The sequence below is a fragment of the Pituophis catenifer genome, unplaced genomic scaffold (genome assembly GCF_029215685.1).
Source record: "Pituophis catenifer annectens isolate HBS135680 unplaced genomic scaffold, rPitCat1.0.hap2 SCAF_3, whole genome shotgun sequence".
Taxonomy (NCBI): Eukaryota; Metazoa; Chordata; class Lepidosauria; order Squamata; family Colubridae; genus Pituophis; species Pituophis catenifer.
Window position 1 is genome coordinate 84500470 of NW_027256883.1, and position 23551 is coordinate 84524020.

The 23551-nt window shown below is 37.6% G+C and overlaps 1 protein-coding gene across 2 annotated transcripts in view; it reads left to right on the forward strand.

Moving 5' to 3' along the window:
* CDH18 (cadherin 18) overlaps positions 1-23551 on the forward strand; it is a 203598-nt gene that overhangs the window by 57924 nt on the left and 122123 nt on the right. For both annotated transcript variants that reach the window (XM_070942579.1, XM_070942580.1), the window contains exons 2-3: positions 11350-11644; positions 23086-23205. In XM_070942579.1, the coding sequence (XP_070798680.1) occupies positions 11350-11644; positions 23086-23205 (415 nt within the window). The remainder of the gene's footprint in view (positions 1-11349; positions 11645-23085; positions 23206-23551) is intronic.

The following is a 23551-nucleotide window of genomic DNA, read 5'->3' on the forward strand; positions in this document are numbered from 1 at the left end:
AGGAGACATGCTAGATAGCCAGAAATTGAAGTTGGCCTGAATTTCTCTCCCTGAATCCTTGTCATTTAAAGCTAATCCCCTCTTTTGTTGAGTATAAAGCCACAATGAATCATCTTAGACTGCCATATGGCATGAGATCAAAGTCTTGTAGTAACCCTAGGATTTCTGCTTGTTAGGTGAGTTGGATTAGAAGCTGTTTGGGAAGTTGGGTGGGTTTCAAGATTACACATTGGATGATTTTCCTGTAGTCTGATTAATAGATTAAACAAAAGCAGGCTGCTTGAGGAATGATGTGATTTTTGTTTAGGCACAACTTTTTAGGTTTATTATTTTTGCTTTGAATGCTTATTAAAGATGTGAAAAATCATGTAGAATACCAAAGGGAAAATATAGGACAATGGAAAAAAGGGGAAGCAAACAAGATTGAAGTTATATTTAAATGAAATGATTTATGAACTTCTGAGAATGGACCCTCTGTACATTGATGGCAGTCTGCCAAATAAATGATTTAACAATTTCTCGGTTTTGCACGCAGAAGGTCCCAAGTTTATTCCCTGGAACACTTAGAAAATTGTTCTATCTGAAAACCTTAAAAATTGCTGCAAGGTAATAATGAATTAAACGGATCAATAATCTCATTTGTCATAAAACTATGTCCTATGGTTGCTTCACTCCAACAGATGTTTATCCCCTTGGGGGTAAAATAATAGGGCTGTGCAAAGTTTTGAACAGGTGTCTTACTTCAAATACATTTGCAGAGCAATATGGTCCCTTTCCTTCTAAAAAAACCCCTTTGCTTTGTTATGCTTTCAACTGCTTCAGAATCTCTCTCAGCCTGCTTTGAACATTGCAAGAGAAGGCAGCACAAAGCCCCTTCTTTCAAGAAGTTGTCTAGGCTGTGATAGTCCTGAAGGTGGAGATTCTCAGTCAAGAAGCTTCTTGGATGAGAAGTGAAACGTCTTCAAAGAAAAACCAGAAAGTCTAGTTGCCTCTTGAAAAAGTACCTTTGGGACAGCTATGGTCTGGATGACTGAGAATCTCCATAGACAATGTGATACTTTCTCACACTGCCTGCCTTATCTCAACCACAGGCAAGCAATTGAGATAAATCAGTGATACCCAAAAGGCTATGATACTTGACTCCTCAACTTCAAACTGATGAGCAACTCAGACAGAGTCCTGTGTTAAGAAGGGGTCTGTTTTCTCCTGGGCTTACTTCCACAGAGAGAATGTAAGCAGCATATAAGAACCAAGATATCTTCTTTGGGACGCATCTCCTCTGGGAGATGATTAAGAGAAACTTTCTCCTCTATTGCTGGCTATAGTGCTTCTAGGCTGGGCTGCTTTGGCAGCTGCCTGATGAAAATATTCAATATCCCAAGCAGGGCAGCTGTAATGAATGGGGTGGTTATTTCTGAAGCCACATAGCCTACTAGTATTTCAGCCAGCTTTGAAGTGAATGGCTGAGATGAGCCTTCTGCCATAACACTAGGCTTAAGAGATTTGAGATTCTATGAATCCCTTTCTTGAGGCAAATCATCTGGCCTCTTCATAAATTCATGACATTTATTTGTTTTATTTTATTCATCCTGCATAGTTCAAAATGATCTGATTCTACTCAGTCACCTCCATCGCTAATATCACTCCAACAAAGGAAAATCTATGTCATTTTGCACAGGCCTACAAAGAAGGAGATTAATTGAGCCAATCTGGGTTAGTCATTGAGACCAGAGCTTTAGTTTTCTGAGCTTTCGGATTCGTGCTAGAGCCCATTCTCAAGGAACTTTTCTCTATCAGAACACATTCTTAGCAGAACACATTCTGGTACAGAGATGTTCCCTGAGGATGGGGTCCAACACAAAGTTCAGAAAACTAAAGCTCTGGTCTCGGTGACCACCCCAGACTGGATCCTGCAATATTATCCTGGGACACATATATTTGCTTTCATTTGTGAGATTAATTGATGGAATGTTTTTAGTTTAGTTATTCACAAATTATGTGTTTTGTTTGGGCACCATCTTATTTGTCTGGTAGGCTGCTTTCAGCTGGAGGCTTGTATTAAAACTGTTTCCAATTTTGTTTCCTTTCCAAGGCCATATAATAATTGCCCCAGAGTTTTTCCCTTCCCTGGTTTTTTATGTATTCATTCTTATCCTTTTCCCACTCAGTTTTCAGTTCAGCTTTCCTCCTTTTAGCATGATGTGCTGGCTCTTTCCGCAGGGACATCAATACACATATTAGTCACAATGCAGACTGTGGGATTTAATTGCTCTGATGCAACTTAGTCTTGCAAAACTAATCTGGATTTTGCCAGATTAACCTGTTTACATTAATATTTAAAGCCTTGTGGAATTGAATGGCAGCATTGCTGTTTGCACTTTTAACTATGTCTCTTTGTTCCAGATGGGTTCTGATGAAATTAGAAATTATCTTCTCTACATAATAGTAGAAGCATAACAATTGGTGGTGTTTTCCTTCCTTTGATAGTTATTAATTCATATATTCCATGTGAAGTGAGTGCAGGAAGAAATGAAAAGAAACCTCATCTTCTGCGAATTTAAACATTTGGCTTTCAAATGACGCAGCAGAGTGCATATTAATCAATGCATCTGTTTTTATTTTAGGTGCTTCATGACTATAATGGAATCTTCAGGTGCAGGGGCAATATGTCCATATGACATGGATATGACTTGCTCAGAGTCAGAAATAAAAGACTAATGCTTTTATTTTTTTGTGTATTTGCATCCTAAGGAACACAGGAGGCTACACAAATGTTTTAACAAATGAAACAATAAAAACAATTCAAAGAAGGAAGGAAGGGCATACATATAGAGTGATGATGAGTTTATTAAGTAGGCATAGATGTAGAGTGTGTGTAATTCCAACAGGATGAATAATTCATTTTTATTTTTTTTATTTTATTGATCCTGCATAGTTCAAAATTATCTGATTCTATTCAAAATGCTTCTTATCTCCTGTTTTATGAGATAGAATTTGGAAAAAAAAAATAATAACACAAAAAGCTTCCTATATCAGTTAAGATTCCTGGAACTTAGTGCTCTGCACGCAGGACTTAGAAGTGGTGCAAATCAGAAGACAGATTGTGAGTGAGAGAGGAAGGTGCTTGCAATGATGGAAAAGAGATGGAGCAAGCCACATCTTTCTCATGTTCAGTTTCTCTGCTCTTTGAGAAAGCTTGTTAGTTCCAACTTCACTCTCCACTGCTCAATACCTGCTTACTGGCTGAATATGCTTATATGGGCAGTTCATATTGGGATTTTTGCCCTCTTTTATATATTTAGTGTTGTAGTGTATTCTCATGGTGAATGGACTTAGTTGCAATGGTGATCAGTACATGGAAGACTTGAAGGACCAGATTAGGATCAGATTTTAATGGAGAAAATCTAGCTGTTTTCTCATTAAGAGTCAATACCAACTTGACAGCACATAATCAGTCAATCAGTCAATCTCTGCTCTTTATACTTTGAATACATTTTGAATAAGACATGAATCTAATTTTTTTCTTCATCTAAGTTATTCTGTCTGTTCACTTGTGCACTGAACCTTTACACATTGGTTGACTGCTATAGTGGATTTGGAAACATGCTTCATAAGGTAATTGCTATGGGATACAAACTAATAGTAGTCTAGGTTATAAAAGATTTATCATGTTTTATTACATGGAGCCATGGTGGTGTGATGGTTAAAATGCAGTATTGCAGGCTAATTCTGCCGACTGCCAGCAATTCAATCCTGACCGGCTCAAAGTTGACTCAACCTTCCATCCCACCGAGGCTGATAAAATGAGGACCCAGATTGTTGGGGACAATATGGCTGACTCTGTAAACCACTTAGATAGCAATAGACTTATATACCACTTCATATTGACTGTAAAGCAACATGAAGAGGTATATAACTCTAAGTATTATTGCTATTTAAGAACCCCCTAATAACAGAGGAGGGAGGGAGACAACTAATTGAGTCAAAGGGGGGCAGACCTCAAACATTCTACAAAATAAAAACAAAATCCCTTTTATATTTCATTCTCTTTTCTAGAAAAGTCAGATAGTAAAGGAATAGCTAAAGACTAAAGAGGCATCATAAATCATTATGGAGCAAAACAATTATTTGATATGTCAAAAATGGAAGTACGTGTAACTGATAAAAGAAATTATCCTGGCTGTTTTCTTTATTTAAATTTTGAAAGCAGTATTTTTAGTTCTTTTTGACCACTACAGTTGTATTTGTCCAAGGTTTCTACAAACCTGTTTATTTTAATAAATACACATTATACTTTAGTTATACTACAGCACGGGAAGTAAATATGGAATTTAGGAAGAAGCAAAACGTAGTGCGTAAAGGAAAGGCCTATTTCCTTTTGTTACTGAATACATGGCAATGAATTACAGAAAGACAGATTCCAATTGATAAAAACAGTATATTCTAAGAGTACAGATAGTTAAGAAGTGGAACAAAATATCCAGATTGTGGTCATTCTCTCCTTTTATTGCATGTATCCATGCTAGACATTTGGGATCTTTTCATTTGGATTCCTAGATTAATACAGGGATGAATCTCAGTTGTATCAATCCCTTTCCTACTGGGTTCTTCCATGATGTTGTAAAGAGGAAGAACTTCATGTAGTTAAATGGAATTTACTCCCAGTATACGTATGTAGAACTTCACTGTTCGATTTCTTGAATTAAGTACAGGTAATCCTTCCTTAATGTACACAATTGGAATTGACAACTTCATCATTAAGTGATGTGATAATTAAGTGAGACATCTTATGACCACAAGGGCTCATGACCTCATTTCTGCCATAGGCCTTAAGTGCCCATTAAATGAGACATTATATAACTGCAACTTGCAATTTTACAATGGATTTTATTTCTCCATTGACTCTGCTGTGAAGCCCACAAATGGGTATAGTGACCACAGGACACTGCAATGCTTTTAAACACTCAGCAATTGTGAAGTGCCTGTGAATTGATCATGTGACTGCAGAAACACTGCAACAGTTGTAAGCACAAGAATCATAAAGGTGATACAGGTATTTTTCCATCACCATCATAACTGAAAAGCAGCTAAACAGGGTAGTAATTAAGTGAGGACTATCTATAGTTCCAAAACTATAGGTTTGGATACGAAAGTACATTGGGCAGATACTATGCTTGGGTGGAATTGAGACAGATTTTTCCTCTTTTTATTTTTTTCTAATGGGAATGTCTCATCAGACAACATTGTAAACTGCTTTCAATGTGAACAAGAACAGACACGTCAATAGAACAGATTGCAAAGTACTTTGGGATCTCATTCAGAAGTAATACTTTGTCATAGTGATGAATAAAGGGTTGATAAATACAAATAATTAATTCTTAAAGTGGTTATGTAGAAGATACAAAAACTTTTACATATTAAAAATTCCTATTGTTTTAAAAGATTATGGGCTAATACTAACATCATTACTATTATTATGTAGATAGCATAGAGGATTGATGTAATCGAATTCTCTGATCCTTGAAAAGGTAATAGGTACTTCCAAAATCCTGCAAAACAAGAACAGATGACTGTTCCTTATTTTCAAAATGAGTAGCCACTTCAATCCAAGTCAAGAGTCCATTACAAAGAGGATCAAAGGCATCAAAGAGGCCCATCTTATTGTCTTCACTAATAAACAAGAAACAAACTACTCATTTCCAGTTTCCAAGATTCTATAATTAACTCCTTTTTTTTTTCCTTGTGGTAAACCTGACTAATGACTAATTATTCTGTGAGAATATATAACATTCTTGCGAATTGTGTAAAAGGGCTTGATAATATGTGTAGATTATATAAGTTTCTCTAGAGTACTGTCTTTTAGGATTTTATTGTTTTAAAACTTTATTGTATGCACTACATTTGAGACATAAAATAATAGATCAAATTCCCTAGCCCCTTTTCCTTATCTGGACTACTTTATCCTTATCAAAAGTTTTTGCAATTAAGCTGTTTAAAAATTCTCTTTCCAAGAGCATGTCAGATAAAAGCCATTAATTCATATATGATTCCCCAGTTCTAACCACAACATTTATAGTGATCATACTTCATACTGATCTCATACAAAAGTGCAGCTGTTTAAACTCAGAGAATATTATACACTATGGTAACGGAAAGGACCTTGTTAATAATTGATTATGATATACAAGAAGTACATTGGATTATTTGTTTGTTTGTTTGTTTGTTTGTTTGTTTGTTTATTCAATATTTATAGCAGCCCATCTGCTGCTATAAATTCTAATTACAGTAAAAGCTCTGGTCACAAACGCTTCTGACCACGACCAAATCGGATTCTGACCAAAAAATTCACAATTTTTATTTCCACAGCCGATTTTTTTTTTTGTAAGCGCCGAATTTCCAAAATTAGGTTCGAGTCACAACCAAATTGGATTGTGATCAAAGTTATGGAATGAATTATGGTCGTGACCAGAAGTTCTACTGTATATTATTCTGGCTGGTTGCATACTAAACTACATATTTGGACTATATTTAGCTTGTTTATTTGCATTGTTCAGTAGGATAGGCAAATATCATTGTTTCATGATAGTAAAATTATATAAGAATCTAAGCTGTTCCAACTAAAGCTGCCTTTCTCAATTGACTGATGATTTTGTCAGTACCAATGGTGTTCAATTGGTGCTCCAGATGTTTTAGGATTGCACCCAATATTGCGCCTGTTAGTACTGGTATTATCATTTCTTTTGCCATGTTTGTTTTTCTTTTTTATGGGTCTTTATATTTTGTGATTTTCTCCAATTCCTTGTCTTCTATTTTGCTGTCATTTCCTGTAGATATTTTACTACACCATTGTTGCTACTTTGTCATGCCATTATTTGTAATCAGTTTGTGTGATCTTGCAGCAGCTAATTTGGCGATCCACTGTTTCTTCAGCTTCTTTGCAGACATGATATATGGTGTCTATTGCTTCTCAGTTTAGGATTTATAAACATTTGTTCTTAAGGCCTGGACTTGTGCAGCCAGAATTATCCCCCTTATTCTTTCTTCAGCTTTCCAGCTCTTAGCCATTGCCAAGTCTTGTTGTCATTGTCTTGGCCTCCTAGTTCCTTTATATACTGCCTATATAATACTTTGTGTTGCTTTGCCTCTTTGCTATTCTTCACTTTGTTTTTCTTACAGCCTACTTTAAACTTTTTGGTATTCAGTAAGTCTCCATGGTGTACTAATTTCAGTATACCTTCTTCACTGTCCTTCAGATACTCTCCCAACACTTTTTTTTTCACATCTTCCTATCCAAGACTTTTAGTTTTGCTTGAGTTCAGTCCACTATTCCAGCTCTGTATCTAATAACTGCAATTGCTCAGATGTTAATTGTGTTGATGGTACTTCCTCCATTGAGTTTGGACTTTAAGATCTTCATTTTCATTATGTATTCATTACTAAGCTTCTTGTTTTTGGTCTGCTTGATGTTGATGTTTGATTGGTAGCTGCCCAGAGCTTGTTAAAAGATAGGAAGCTATCTAAATGTTTCAAATCAGGGGTTTCCAAACTTGGCAACTCTAAGACTTGTGGACTTCAACCCCCAGAATTCCTCACTACATTCTCAGGGTTGAAGTCCACATGTCTTAAACATGCCAAGTTTGGAGACCCCCTGTTTTGAAGGAATGAATGATCTAATGAATGTTGTCAACTTGAAGGATGCCAAACTATATACAGTATAGTGGTCTTCTTCATCCAGACTCTGGATATTGTTTCCATAGATACTTTGAGTCTTTTAGTTTTCATTATTTTAACCATGTTCATGTAAAGGGCGCACAAATGTCCAGTTCAAATTCCATTCCATGGCTTTATATACTGAGAGTGTTGAACTGTGAATCCAGATGATAGTTTCAGATCATCCGCATAAAGAAGATGAGATAACCTCGCAGATGTTTTTGATGCTTGATAGCTATGCCCTGGATTTAACTTACTGTGTTGCTATATATCTATTGACCTTGCTATGCAATTTTATGTAACACATTCTACCTCCTCTGCACTTATGAAATAACAGCAGAAATTTAGGCACCCCATTTCTGATACATTAGAACAGGTTTGTGCTGATTAGTCCTAGTCAAATGTAAAAGGAGTATCTTAAACTAACACTTAATATACCAAGTTGTGGCACTTTAATAATCAACACTTATTTAGTATTTAGTAATATTTTATGCTCATGGTATACAACATATTCCCAAATCTGATGCCTCCAAATCTGATCACAATTGGAATTTCGAGAAGCCAGATATTTATATATTTAGAAATAATTACAATTAACTAACCATCACTGTAATGAAAATAATTTTAATTTTTTTTAAAAAAAATTAGCCATTAATGAACCTTAGCCTGATGTGTGTTTTTTTTTTAAAGAAACCCTGGTAATTGACACTGACAGTTGTTATTGATTAATTGGTAATATTTATGTTGTTATTTTTGATAGATGGACACTTTTTGACTTACTATAATTGGGATGAGAATCTCAACTGTTTAGCAAAATGGTCATTAAGCAAAATGCAACGAAACTGTTTTGCTCAATGACTATAATCCTGGCATTCTCGGTTTTGGTCATTAAGTGATTTTCCAGATCATTAAGAATTGTCTGCTGAAAAATTTCAGCTCTGTGTCCCCCAATAACATCTGCCTATCCCAGGTTCTTGGGAAGGACTCAGTAGTTGGACAAAAATGCCAAATCTGGCTGAGTGTGTGACCACCCATAATAAAACAAAATCAGTTCCTTTTCAGAGTTAAATTTTTGCATCTACAAATTCAAAAACAAAAATCATAATTTGCTATGGCAATATTTTATCAAAGAAAAGGACAGAGGTGCCTCAGGCACTTTACTTCAGCTGAACTATAAAAAATACATGTGAATTCTCATGTTACCTATACCATTATTTTCAGCTGACCTTTAAATAAAACTATACAGGATTTCTGCAGCAGCTCCTTGGAAAATGTCAGTATATAGCTCAGTCAGTTAAAGATGCAGTCATGTGCACATTTATCTAGGAGTACCTCCACCTGAACTAAATGAGAATAGACATGTATAGGGTAGGGGTGGGTTCTACTTACCTTTACTACCGGTTCGCATTGGGGCCGTGTGCGCGCTCTTCTGCGCATGCGCAGAAGCGTTCTGATGATGTCGGGGTCAGTGGGCGGAGCCTCCCGCCAGTTTTACTACTTGTTCTATAGAACTGGTGCAAACTGGGGGCAACCCACCACTGGTATAGAGTTATACTGAAAATAAATATGAATATATGCAAGCTATGGTATGGCTTACGTCTTTCATGACATCTTTATTTTTCACTTCTTGGAAGTGCAAACTTTATTAACTATGATAAAATGTAACTTGCCTGACTTATCTATATCACGTAAAATAAAATCCTTTCCTTATGACTATTCAACTTCAATTTAGCCTCCTACTCACATGTGCTGCATGAAGGGCACCTACAGGGCCATACTGCTAACTTGACATGAATTTTCCTAACCTTCCCATAATTTCAGCTTTATAAGTCTACCTGCAGAATGAAATTATTAAGTAACAAAGATTTCAATTGTTGCTTGATGTAACTAATACCTTGCCCACAGGATTACACTCTTCCAGCATATGACCAATTATTAGTCCATTAATATGTGTAGGATAATGGATAAATTGCTGAAGTATGGGTATTGTTCCAAGTCACTGTGGATCTCGGCCTAAGAACAGACCAGGATAGAATTCAAATTCTGGATATAGAAAATTTAATTTAATTTAATTTAATCCACTGTGAAATTACTGTAACTAGGGAACCAGCAGAATAGCAATAGCACTTAGACTTATATATCGCTTCACAGTGCTTTTACAGCCCTTTCTAAGTGGTTTACAGAGTCAGCATATTGCCCCCAACAATCTGGGTCCTCAGTTTACTCATCTTGGAAGGATGGAAGTCTGAGTCAACCTTGAGCTTGTGAGACTTGAACTGCAGACAGCTGGCAGTCAGCAGAAGTATCCTACTGTACTGCATTCTAACTACTGCACCATCATGGCTCTTGGTCAATTTGAGTGCCTAATCATCTTCATGCTCTTACATCTTACATTACACGTGTCAAACTTGATTATGTCACGTGACATATCATGACTTTTTTGCCTTTGCGGAGGCAGGTTGGGTGTGGACTGCACATGATACATCTGGCACACAGGCCGCAAGTTTGATACCCCATCTTATATCTTTCCCCTGGCAGTTCTAAAATTGACCTTGAAGTGTGGAAGAGATGAGTGCCTAAACGTGCCTAAACGTTTAGGGGGAGGGGATCGAGGGAGGGTGGGGGGGGGGGTGGGGCCACCCATGATTTCCACTACCAGTTCGCCTGAACCTATCCGAACTGGCTGAATACCACCTCTGGCCCAGGGAAACAATACAAGTTCTTCATTGTACTACGGTAATAAGCTTACTAAAGAGGTGCTTGATACAAGATAATTGTTGTAAGGCATTGCTATGTTCCAAGTTTAGCTAAGGGAAAGAAATCAATTTTGTTTAGGAGAATGAGCTTGAAGCTGCATGCTGTTACCTTACATTATAAAATACCTCATTTGTTAAGCCTTCTCAATGTATTGGAACTGTTTATTTAAACAGATACGGACAGAGATTTACAGTTTACTGATTCTTCAAATCGTATATCTCGATTAAGATAAGAAACAGTGTCCTAATTCATTGCTTTTTCAACTAATTTCAAGCAGCTTGCTTAATAGTGTGTTTAAATATTAGAATATTTAGAATATATTTATTTAAATATTAGAATGTTTAAATGCTCTATTAAGCAAGCTGCTTGAATTTAGTTGAAAAAGCAATGAATTAGGACACTGTTTCTTATCTCTGATTATCTCTGATAAGAAACTGATTCTTTAGAATATTATTACTATTCTATTATTATTAAAAATATTTAAATATTTAGAATATTTTAAATGCTTTAAAGCAACTTTTTTTGAAATAATGAAACATTTCCCAAGGGCTTTCTGGTTCTTTTTCTGTGGAGAGGGTAGACATTTTAAATATAATATGGAAATGTGTTGCTTTGCTCCCTTGTTTTATTTTATCCTTTCTCCCCACGTTGGAAGTAATAATTAGTCCTGCCAAGCAGCCTGTTTCCACTGTATTTCGGATTGTGATTAATTAAGGGATTATATTGGCTGATTTGGTTTCATTCTATTTAAAACAAGCAAACAAAAGATTATCTTTTCCATTAAGTGGTCATGCATATGGCATAAATACACATTTTTGCACTACTTTGGACAAGGTTATAGCAGAATGAATATTTCATTATATGTATATCTGTGTTTTACAGCTGCACTCCAATTCCGACAAAGGTGATGGATCAGTCAAATACATTCTTACCGGTGAAGGGGCTGGGACTATCTTTATTATTGATGACACGACCGGAGACATCCACTCAACCAAAAGCCTAGATCGAGAAAAGAAGACACATTATGTGCTACACGCCCAAGCTATTGATAGATGGACAAACAAGCCACTTGAGCCTGAATCTGAGTTTATTATCAAAGTGCAAGATATCAATGACAATGCACCCAAATTTACAGATGGACCATATATCGTTACTGTGCCAGAGATGTCTGATATGGGTAAGAAGAAGAATCAGAAATAGCATTGATATACCATTGATTTGACATTTAGTAGGGGGGGCTTGGTTTGTTTTCTTGAGACATTAGAGCATGTGCCTTAGATTATTTTAATCACCAGTGAATTTGAAAAAAAGCATGAATAGCTCCTTTTCTTCTTCAATGTCTTCACTAGAATTTTTGGCTGTTTTTTTCTTGATAAGGCTGTAGTATATATATTTTTATAGCTGCATAATAACATTTAAGGAGGTAATTCTTTTCAGACCTCATCAGAATGCTGGAAAATAGCATTATTCCACCTTTAACTTTTAATATTTTCCTTAGTTTCTGATTTTGATTGAAAAGGAACATAGGTTGCAGTCTGGCATGCTGACAAATCAGCCATCAATTGACACATAGACATTAATAATATCTATAGACTATGCAAAAGCGACAATCAACCAAAAGAGAACAAAAAAACTCCAGGACCTTTCCACCAGTAATCAGGAAACAGGTCAGCATAGATTAACTCCATGGTTAACTTCAGACCTACAATCAAGTAAACAATATCCCAATCAAGAAACTGCCAAAGAGCTGTCAGTAAACAATAAACAGTAAACAGTCCAATCAAAGAATCTCTGATACCGCCCTGACCCATACAGACAAGCAAGTCACCAGAATATAAACTGATAGCAAACAGCACTCCTTACTAGCACTGATGATGTTAGCTAGTTAGGGTAATAAAACATCTGCAAGAGAACAACCAAGCTCAGAGAGCACCAAGGACCCCTCATAGATTGCAGGGTAGAAAATCCTTTCTAACTTTTTAGAAAGACATTTCTGATTTGGGAAACTGATCAAGACTGTCAGTTATTAGCAATGGTGATTTAAGTGACACCTGGAGGTTTACAAGTTGCCTAACCCTGATTTAGACTTATAATTTATCCTGCTACAAAATATTATACTATGCTGAAAGCTAGAGGTGGAAAAAGGAAATCAGTATAGAGCTGTGATGGCGCCCTCTCTGTGGGCATGCAAGCCGTCACCTCAGCTCCACTCTGCCACACATGTGCGTGCATCTCCCGCTGGCCAGCTGGTCTTCAGGTCTCTACCATGGGGGTGGGGTGCTGTTGTGGCCCGCCAGCGGCCTGCGTGGATCGTGGCTGATCCCGATGACGAGGAGGCTGGTGTGGGGTTGCGCCAGCAGCCTGCGCAGCCGGCGCTTGCATCAGACAGCGAGGAGGCTGAAGAGGATGTGGTGCCAGAGGCAGAGACTCAGCCAGGGCCTTCAGAACCTCCAGAGGCTCCTTCAAGTGGAGATAGCGAAGTGGAGGAGCCTCTCCTCAATGCTCAAGCACGCAGGGCTGCCAAAAGGCAGGAGTGGCTACTCAGGAGGAGGAGGTCTACTCAAGAGTAGGGCTTGAGGATAATTGGCCATTCCCTTAGCCTATTTAAGTTGCACGCAGCTAGTGCGTTCTTGCTGGAAACAACTCGTATTATTATCAGAGTATTTTGGTTTATCATATCTTGTTTTCTGGGCTGGTTGCCAACCTTTGTTAGAACAATTAATGGAACACCATGCCTCCAGAAGTTGTGAGTAGTCTAACACTGGAGGTTTTAAAGAAAAAATTGGGCAACCATTTGTCTGAAATAGTATAGGGTTTCCTGCTTGAGCAAAGAGTTGGACTAGAAGATCTTCAAGGTCCCTTCCAACTTTGTTATTCTGAATTGCATCCTAGCATATGAAACCTTCTAAATGATACAACTTGCTTTTGGTAAGAAAATCAGTCTTTTTTCTTAAAAACATTAAGGATGACAAATTTGGATTGTAGATTATACACCTATCATATGAACTCAATATTACCCAACAACATGATAAAAAAAGAGAGATATTAATATGATACCAAAGTAGAGTGTTTTTCTTATATTATCAGCTTCTGGATATGTTGAAGTAGCTAATAGTGATAATCCAGTGAAAAGATGTTAAGTATTTGAATTACCTATAGTCAGAGTAGAGAACACATGGAGGAAGCAAGTGTCCAGTAAAATAATATAGTATTTTTAATTTTTTTTCCTGAAGTTTAAGATAACAAACATACACATATGCACACACGCACATAAAATGAGGCAGTTGCTAAATGAGAACTACCTGTATTAGCATCCTAGATTAGCATTCTTAATGACATTTAGCATACTCATGATGACAGCAGCAAGTGTTAATTGGAAACCTGGGTAGTAAATCAAGGATGAAGTGAAGTGAGAAGAGAATACAGAGTTGCTAAGCACTGTTGTGCATCCCACTTGTCACCCTTATAATTCATTTCTTTGGACTGAAAATTTGTCATGTGTGATCCTGAATGACCCTGAAATAATTTTAATTTCTAGTGGAACTTGTAAGGAAAACCTTTTTCTTAGTGTTCTCCATCTCCGTCTGCACGAACTTTGACTCTCGCAATTTCTTCTGCCTTTTCAGCCACTCATTATCTATTTAGTAAGAAGGTTGTTGAAGAGCATTTCAATGTCATCCTCAAAATCAAGAACCTGTATGCTACCACTTTCTCCTGCTATCAGCAAAGGGTCATGTGAACTTTTTTTCTCGCAGTCAGGCTTCAGAAACATTACCTTCTTATTTTCCTTTTTTCTCCCTGTTAAGAAACGATGCAGATTAACAACACTGTTTTTCTTTGGCGAAGAACTCCTGTAAAGAGTGCCTGTTTACAAATTATACATGATAGTAACGCTCTACTTATTTTATGATAAATAGATTCAGAACATAATGTTCAGTTATTGATTTTTCTTCTAATTGTGACTGGGAAGCAGATTCATGTTTTAGCCTGAACTCAATTCTTAGATGTTTTGTAACAATCTTGCCTTGCATGGAAAAGTCTTAGAGTCAATCCCTTGATCAACACTTGGGACCAGGAAATCTCCAGCACTGAAAAACCTGAAAAAAATCCTTGCAGAAATCCTTGATTGATTGATTGATTGAGTGAATGAATGAGTGAGTGAGTGATAGATAGATTTCCATTGTTTTGTCACTCCTAGTGACCACATTGATTTTTTTTTTCATGACAATCTATCCTTAATGTAGTCTTTCAAGTTTTCCAGCAATGCACTCAACTGCCTTGTTACTGGTCCTTCTCTTCTCTTTCACCTTTTCCAGTATTAGAGCATTTTCCAGAGAGCTAGGTCTTCATATAAAATAGGATCATTTGATTCTGGTCACTTCTTTTTGATGACCCATTTATTTCTTTTGTTGTCTGTCTGCAGTATTCTCATGAGTTTTCTCCATCACCAAAGTTCAAAAGCATCAATACTTTGCCTAACCTGATTCTTCAATTCCAATCTTTGCTTCTGTAATATGTCACAGGGAATACCAAGACTTGGACAGTTTTAATTTCCATAGGTATAAAAACATCATGGCATTTAAAGGTTTTTGGGGTTTTTTTTTTAAGTTTTTGGGGCTTTCTGAGCTTGATCGTTTGCTTGAAGATGTTTCATTATTGGGCTAGGCAATATCTTCTGTACTAGAAATAATTGGAGTTTGCTCTCTGTTTATAATCAGTAGCATGTCCTACCAGTGCTGGTGAGGATTTTTTTTCTTGGTAGTTCCATCATTAGGCTGTTTATTGCTTGATTTATTTGTCTGGGTTGATAGTTCCTTAATTTGGGTATTGTTTAGTCTTTGATTGTTTCTCTGGTGTTAATCTTGATATTAATTTCTACCTATCTGGGTGTTGATTGCTGGTGAGAAGTTCTGGTCTTTTTCTTTCCTTTTTAGCTTTTTTATTGTCTCTTTCGGTGTGTAAATGTTGTTTATTTCTATGTGCCTCTTGATGGCTGATTTTTTTCTGAGTGCCAAGGTTACAGGAATTCCTTATGATTTTTGGATTTAGCTGGGTTTAGGATGCTCACAGTTTCCCAGTTGAAACTATGGTTAAGTTTGTCAATGTGTTGTGAGATTAAGGAGTTTTCATTATATTTTCTGGTTTCTAATTGATATTTAAAGATGTACTCTGTTAGTCTTCTGCTTGTATTCCTACACAGTGTCTTGTCGTGCATAGTGCTAAAAAGATTTAAAGACCTTCATGGCTGATCTGCCAAGTGCTAGTCTGCAGCATAATCCATTTGTTCCTTTACTATTGATGATTGATCCTCAAAAACAAAAGCTATCAATTACTGTGACATCTTCATTGCCAATTCTAAGGCTGGTTGTTGTCATTAGTTTGGTCTTTTTTATATTTTGATCCCATTTTTTTGAGATTCAGATTGTAGATGGATCCACCCATAACTATGAGTGACCCCTTATATTTTTATTTATCATCTATCAATCTTACTACCCTACATCCCTATCTTCTTCCCTACCGATACAAACAAATATTTAAATGATGTCCTAATAGGCACTTGATGAGTAACAATTGTAAAATAAGTGAGGGGACAATCATGCCAGATAGATCTGTCCTACTATTGCTCTGTTTCAGTTTCATATAACATATATGTTTTCTAATGTGGTGTTATAAAGACCAATATTTTTAAAAAATGTTTATGGATTTTTGAATTGCATTATTGAACAGCAACAATGAACATTATATGAAAAAAATACAAAAACACAAAAATTGGTAAATGAAATAGAAGCACATAAACAACTAGCTATAACCAAGAGCTGAAAAGCTGTGCAAATAAAATGTTTTTCACTTGTTTGCAAAAACCAAGTGAGATTTGAGTAGTCCATGTAGCTCTGAGGAAAGGGAATTCCAGAGGTTCCAGAAGGCATTGCTGAGAACACTGGTCCGCTCTCCATAAACCTCAGGAAAAAAAGCAGGTAGCTTAAACCGGACCTTTCTAGACATCCAAATGGAATCAGCAGATTCTATCTGTGAAGACATTGCCTGACATATCCCTGAAACATATAGGGATTTAAAGATAATAACCTGCATTTTGATACTCCCTTCAATAACCTAGCCATTACATTCTCCACCAGCAATAGCTTCTGGGTTGTCTCCAAAGAGAGCCCCATGTACAGTCTATTTCAGTTCTCTGTCTGAGTGAGTAATAAGTAGTGTCATAAATGAAGCTGGGTGAAGGCCAATTGTCACAATTTATACCTGCTGTTTTTAATGGGATCCAAGAATTGAGGAGAATCATTGCCCCCAAGTTTTGAGCCATCAGGTTCAGGAGAAATGAGATTCTCACTGAGAATAACTACTAGGATTGATGTTATTGGGTTGCCTAGTTTCATTTAATTATGTTGTAAATTAATACACCATATTGTTTCAGTGCAGTGACATTTGCAAAGTCTAGCTGTTTCTTAATAACCCACAACTCCAAATTGATAGGATCTAGATTTGATTTAATCTAGATCCTTAAAGCCTCCAGACACTGGTTCAAGATTTGACAAATTGATGGTGCTTAGGTAAAATTTTGGTTTATCGTTGCCGGGCAAAACTATAGAAAAAGCAGTTCCATTGCCATATAGGATCCCCGAGGAAACATATTATAATGTGATTTCCAGTGGTCAGGCATGTCTCTTCCCTTTTCTGAATTGACATATATTCCAGAAACATGTAACATAAAGTCTGTTAGTCATCAACAAGGAAAAGGAGGAATAGGATGAGACACATCAAAATGCTGTGTTTCATAGCTCCTTCCAGCTATTTCCTGACAGTAATTCTGGTAATTATCAGTAATTCCTGAACAGTAGATGTGGCAGAGAGCTTAGCCCGGAAGGAATTTTAAAGAGTCATTGTGGGCCATTATTTCTCTTCAAATCCAAAGCATCTTCCCAGCAATCAGTTAATAACCACATACTAGTACTTGTTAGTAATAAAAAAGAAAAGATAAGAAGTCTTTGTAGAACATCTTTCCAAATCATCTCAACTATTCATTAGACATTTTGCTTTAGGGGGTCAACGATTTTATTTCACTCGATGTATCTCCTGTATAATTTTCAGTCCTCCTGTCCACTTTTAAGCACTTAACCTTGCTTTGTCGAAATTAAGTGTTGGAATATATCACACGCAGGCTGAAATTTCTAAAAACATATAAGGAAACAATTTAGAAAGTTAACTATACTTTGAATAATTTAACGAGAAAAGGACTGGTTTTTTTTTTGTTTTTTTTTTAAAGCTCCAGTCTATGTGTGAAATATTTCTGAGAAATTTCAGAGGCACTTCCTCCTTCCACTTACTTTCCTATTGCTAGTTCTGTGTGGCTCAAAACCATCCTTGAAACTTTCCACTGAGGAACTTTCCAGTGAGTCCGCAATCATAACGTCCGATGAATTTTTCTGTGCTGAATTGCAAAAAATACACAATGTGATATAGGTTGTCCTCAACTTAAAACTTTTCATCTCGTTTGAAGTTACAACAGCACTGAGAATAATGGCTTGCAACCAGGGGTGGGCTTCAAAAATGTTAGCAAGGGGTTCTCTGCCCGGTTGCTTGGTGGGCGTGGCCATGGTGGGCATGGCCATGTCAGCCTCCTGCACCATGGGGGGTGTTTTTGCCCTCCCCGGGCTCCGAAGGCTTTTCTCGAACCTCCGGGAGGGCAAAAACGGCCTTTCTAGGTTCCAGGGGAGGCCAGAAATGGCCCAGCCTTCCCGAATTTCTGGTAGGCCTGTTTTTCTCACTCCCCGAGCATCTGTGCATGCCCTGCACTTACCTGCATCCAAAACAGGCCATGTGGGGACTCCTGGGAGGAGTGGGGTGGACGGGGCCAGCCAGGAGTGGGATTTGGGGGTTCTCCAAACTGCACAGAATCTTAGCTAGAGGTTCCCCCAAACCCCTGCGAACCCCCAGTAGTCCACCCTTGCTTGCAACCGATCCTCTCACTTATAACCATTGCAGCATACCCACAATCATATGATCAATATTCAGGCACTTGGCATCTGACATATATTTATGAGAACCGCAGCATTCCAGAATCATCTGATGGCCATTTGTGACCTTCCCATCTGACTTCGGACAAGCAAAGTCAATGGGGAAAGCCAAACTTGCTTAACAGTCTCAAATTTAACTTAACAAAGTTGTTAAGCAAATTTGCCCCCCCCCCCCGCCCCAATTGACTTTGTTTGTCAACGCTTGATTTAACAATGGAAATTCTGGTCTCAATTTAGGTTGTAAATCAAGGACTTTCATTCTGTCAGCACAAAGTAGATTCAAACTAAGCAGGTTTATACTTTTTGGCAGCCTCAGCTCTTGCTAGCTGTCCCTAAGGAGTGGGAACTCAGTCACATGTGTAATCTTGTTCTTGTGCTGTCCTGCTCACGCATGCACACATCACAGTTAAAGATCTTTAAAAATCTTTATTGAGCTGTCCATGCCCTATTATTCAGTCCCTAGCAATTCTACACTAGCCAAAACCCACACCCTCTTCTGGTTCCGCCAGAGGCTCTGGGAAGCCGACAAGAAGACTGGATTAAATTATTGAATTTAGTCAGTGACTAGAATGACCACATACAGCAAGGCAAGAGTCCAAGGCTAGGAGTAATCCACAAGGCAAGGCACAAAGTTAAGGCATCCATCTAAGGTCCAAACATGAGTCCGAAGGCAAGAAATACAGGAAGCAGGATCATGAAGCAAAACACATTGTTCAAGCAACATCCTTCTCTTTAGGCAGGCTTAAATAGTTAACACTAGTACAGTTCCTCACAATGGATGAGGCTGCCTCCTCGTGAGTTACCTGGCCAACTGGTGTTGTTCCTGTCACCTCTCAGCCCTGCATGACCTTGGATCTGGGGAAGGGTTGATGGCACCTCCTCATCCTCACTGACTACTGGCAGCTGTTTTCACTCCCTGCCTGGAGCCCCCAGGCTAACTTGTTGCAGTTGTAATTCCCTTTGCTCGAGTTCAGCCAGCTACAGTTGCCCCATTGAGTCGGAGCCCTCTTCTCCCTAGTCTGCTACTCCAACAACCTCCAGGCTCGCTGCCCTGTCTTCCCCAGAGGTGCTGTGGACCGACTTCTCCCCCTCCTCCAAACAGAGAGGAGACTGGTGGCACATCCATTACACTGCTTCACAATTACAATTCATATTGTTTAATAAGCAACATGACTCTCATTTTGGAAGGTGCTTTTATGGAATCTTATTACAGTGCTTAAATATTTTTTTCTCAATAATAAACTTTTCATTCCCCTCTTCCCTCCCCCTGCTGTTTCAGAGTTTGTCACCATTAGTTGAAATTATTTGCTTAATTTAGATTTGGAGCAAACAAATAAAGTACTTTCTAATCCGTAATGTTATTGAGCATAGCTTACTTTCAAAGCTTTGTAGTTTAGAATCTCTTGTGTTTTTTAAAGTTTTAGTATATAGTAAGTCTTCCTGTCAACATTGGCCTTTTGTCTTGCTGTGGAATTTGAAACTCAAAGCATGAAGGTCCAAAATGTAGAGCGAGCATGGGATATCAGTGAAAAAACAATGACTAGGTTATATGTAGTACCAGACTCTGTTGTTACAGCCTCAAACCCTCACAGTTTCAACTTTAAGCTGTTTACCGTGGACTTCACTCCCTTCTTAAGAGGTCCGTAAAGGGGGCATGCATAAGCGCACCAGCGTGCCTACCGTCCCTGTCCTACTGTTCCCATTTATTCATATCCATTTCCTGTATTCATAATTATATTTATACGTATATCTGTTATCTTATACATGTTTGACAAACAAACAAACAAACAAATGTAATAAACATAATCATTGTAATCAGCCAGTTTCTGAGCTTTTGTGCTTTCATATTCTTTAAAATAGCAGGAATATCCAGTGTGCTATGGTGATTGTTGAGATCCACATTCTAGTCCACAGAAACTCACTGGATGGTTTTAGTTCTCTTCTGCCATTCACTCCAACCCATTTATTTATTTAGTGTATGGCATATCGTATATGGGCTAGCAATAGATATTAGCATTACTCCCAGTGGTGGGATTCAATTTTTTTAACAACCAGTTCTGTGGGCATGGCTTAGTTGGGGGTGTGGCTTGGTGGTCATGTGACCGGGTGAGCGTGGCTAGCTGGTCATGTGACCGGGTGAGCATGGCTAGCTGGTCATGTGACTGGGTGGGCATGGCTAGCTGGTCATGTGACCGCAGGGCGTGGCTATCTGCATAGGGACTATAGAGGGCTGAAAAAAGTCATTTCTTACTGGTCCTCGCACTTTTGACCGGTCCTCGCACTTATGACCATCCTCACATTTATGCCCGTTGCAGCATTCTTAACAACCGTGTCACTCATTTCACAACTGCTTCTCTTCATTATGGTGACAAGATAGGGCAAAAACATAAAATGTGAGGACAGTCGTAAGTTCGAGGACTGGTCAAAAGTGTGAGGACCAGTCAGAAATAACTTTTTCAGCCCTCTGAGTAGTCCATATGCATAAAAGGATACAGCAATAGAGAGGGATGAAGGAAAGGAAGGGAAATTAGAGTAGGAGTGAGGGTAAGAGAGGGAGGAAGAGAGGAGGAGAAGGAGAAAGGAAGAGGAAGTAGGGAGGAGAAGAAGAAGGAGAGGAAGAGAAAGTAAGAAGGAAAGAAAAGAGAGAGGTGGTGGGTTTGAGGAGAAAGATTGCTGTACAATAAAAAAGATGAAAGGGAAGAAAGCCAACCCCAAACAAATATAAAGATATTAAGATAAAGAATGAATTGTTAAACTTTAAAGAATAAAAGAGAACAAATATGAATAAATAACAATAATTAGGAACACACATACAAACATACAATGTATTTTCTTTGAACAGAGTATTTGGCTGGTTCATAAATTTAAACAGTGTTTAGTCATTTCAATTAAATTTACAATTTCTATATTTCCTTTTTGCCATATTTATTCCTCATCTATTTTTGTAAAAAACCAATATTACCCTTCATCTTCATCTCTAATCTTAATCAAATTAAATTTTTCCCTTCTATTCTATATTATACCCCTTCCCATTGTCATCTATTTTTATATCCATCCTCACATTGGTTAATTATGTAATATTACAGTTGTTTAATATAAATTCAACATTTTAATATAAATGAATTAGTTATATAACTACCTTTTTTATATATTAATCAATATGAACATGAATATTCCAATTATTTCCATGCAATCCAATTTCTTACAAATCAATTAATTATATTCACCAATAATAATAAACCAAATAATTTTCCCCATATATTCCTTCAAACCACAACTTAACCATTTCTGCTTTCAACACAATATACAATTAATAGTATCTCAATTATTACAATTCCCTAGTTAAATAGAGCTTTTTTTCTTTTGTGTTTTAAAATCTTGAAGTCTCCTCTTTTCCCCTAAATTTCCCATTGTTTGCACCTACCTTTTTTGGTGAGGAAAAAGAAAAGAAATCTGCCTGCCTAATTTTCCAACGTGCAAAACCAACAGCCTGCTTTACTTTCTGTTTCGTTTTTCAGTATAGCTAGGGGAAAAAAAATCAGCACTCTTTGCAAGCAAGCAGCAGAGCCCTGAGCAAAACAGCTGAGAGCAAATCAGCTGAGAGTCGGGAGCCGATCTAAGCAAGGGCTAATTAGCCTATGCTGAAGCTCCGCGGGCCAATAAAATTACAAAAAAACACCAAACCTTTTGTTAAATTGCTGGCTCGCCCACCCCTCGCCCACCACTATTTATTGGCAATAAATAGTGGTGCAGAGGGGTGGGGCAAGGGGCGGGGCGAGCCAGCAATTTAACAAAGGGTTCGGCCGAACCCCCTAGAACCGGCAGAATCCCACCACTGATTACTCCGATATTAATACAACATAATAAAATACAAATGTTAAAAAGATCTATGTTTAAATACCAATGTCTAGGTCATCTAATCATTGAAGTGCAGCATTGTTTATATTTTAAAAAAATCAGATACTGGACCAATATATGCCCTCAGCTTACATCCGATCATGATGTGATGTACAGTTTGACATAGGATCCAGCTATCACACTGAGGGGAGGATACTGTGCTCCATTTATACAGCGTGTCCTGACAGACGCCGTGTGAGATGCAAATGCTATTCAGGATGGTCCATTGCTGACGTGGTAGTTCAAATCCCGGAAGCTTTTTTGTGGGGTTATTTATATGTCTTCCTATCTCTGGGCATTCACAACCCATTTGGCTTTTCATTGGGAATTGATATTAAAGTTGTTGGGCAAATATTGTGCAAGTGCCAGTGGGAGCTTCCTGGATTTGAGTCTTCTGACTGATAAATGAGGAAGGTCGGCATGCTCTGACAGGAATGAGTTCAAATCACTCCAACCCAACTCATAGGGTTATTTTTGTGATAAAATGAAGAGAGATCCAGATATAATCCACCTTAAACTCCAGGAAAAAAAAGATGATTATAAATCTAACAAATCATGAAAATAAGGTCAGTGGCTTAATGAAAGATTATATTTACTGTAAGTCTTCTTGTTGAACTGAAAAAGCATCAGAATGTACATTACTTAAAAAGCTGTACATTGAAGCTGAATCATGTTTCTTTGACTATGACAGGTACCTCAGTCCTTCAGGTGACAGCTACAGATGCAGATGATCCCACTTATGGAAATAGTGCCCGGGTAGTTTATAGTATTCTTCAGGGACAACCATATTTCTCTGTTGATCCTAAAACAGGTAAGTTGTATTTTTTTTCCCATTATGCCTTCATTGGTTACATGAACAATATTATATTAGGGTGGATGATAATGATGATTGCATCAGCATTATCATCTCTGTTTTTAACATACTACCGTATTTACCGCACAAAACATTACAAGTGCATACTGCACAGACACTTTGAGCAACTTTAGGAATTCCTCCTTTTTATGTCCCAAACTTTTCCTTGCTATATATGGGTAAAAAAGAGTGGGAATCTGACCAAACTATTCACCTATAGGTCTTTATAACTCATTTAGAGGATAACAATATTCATTTGAAAGGCAGACTGTTTTCTAATTTGCTTTTGAAATTAGATGGTTAG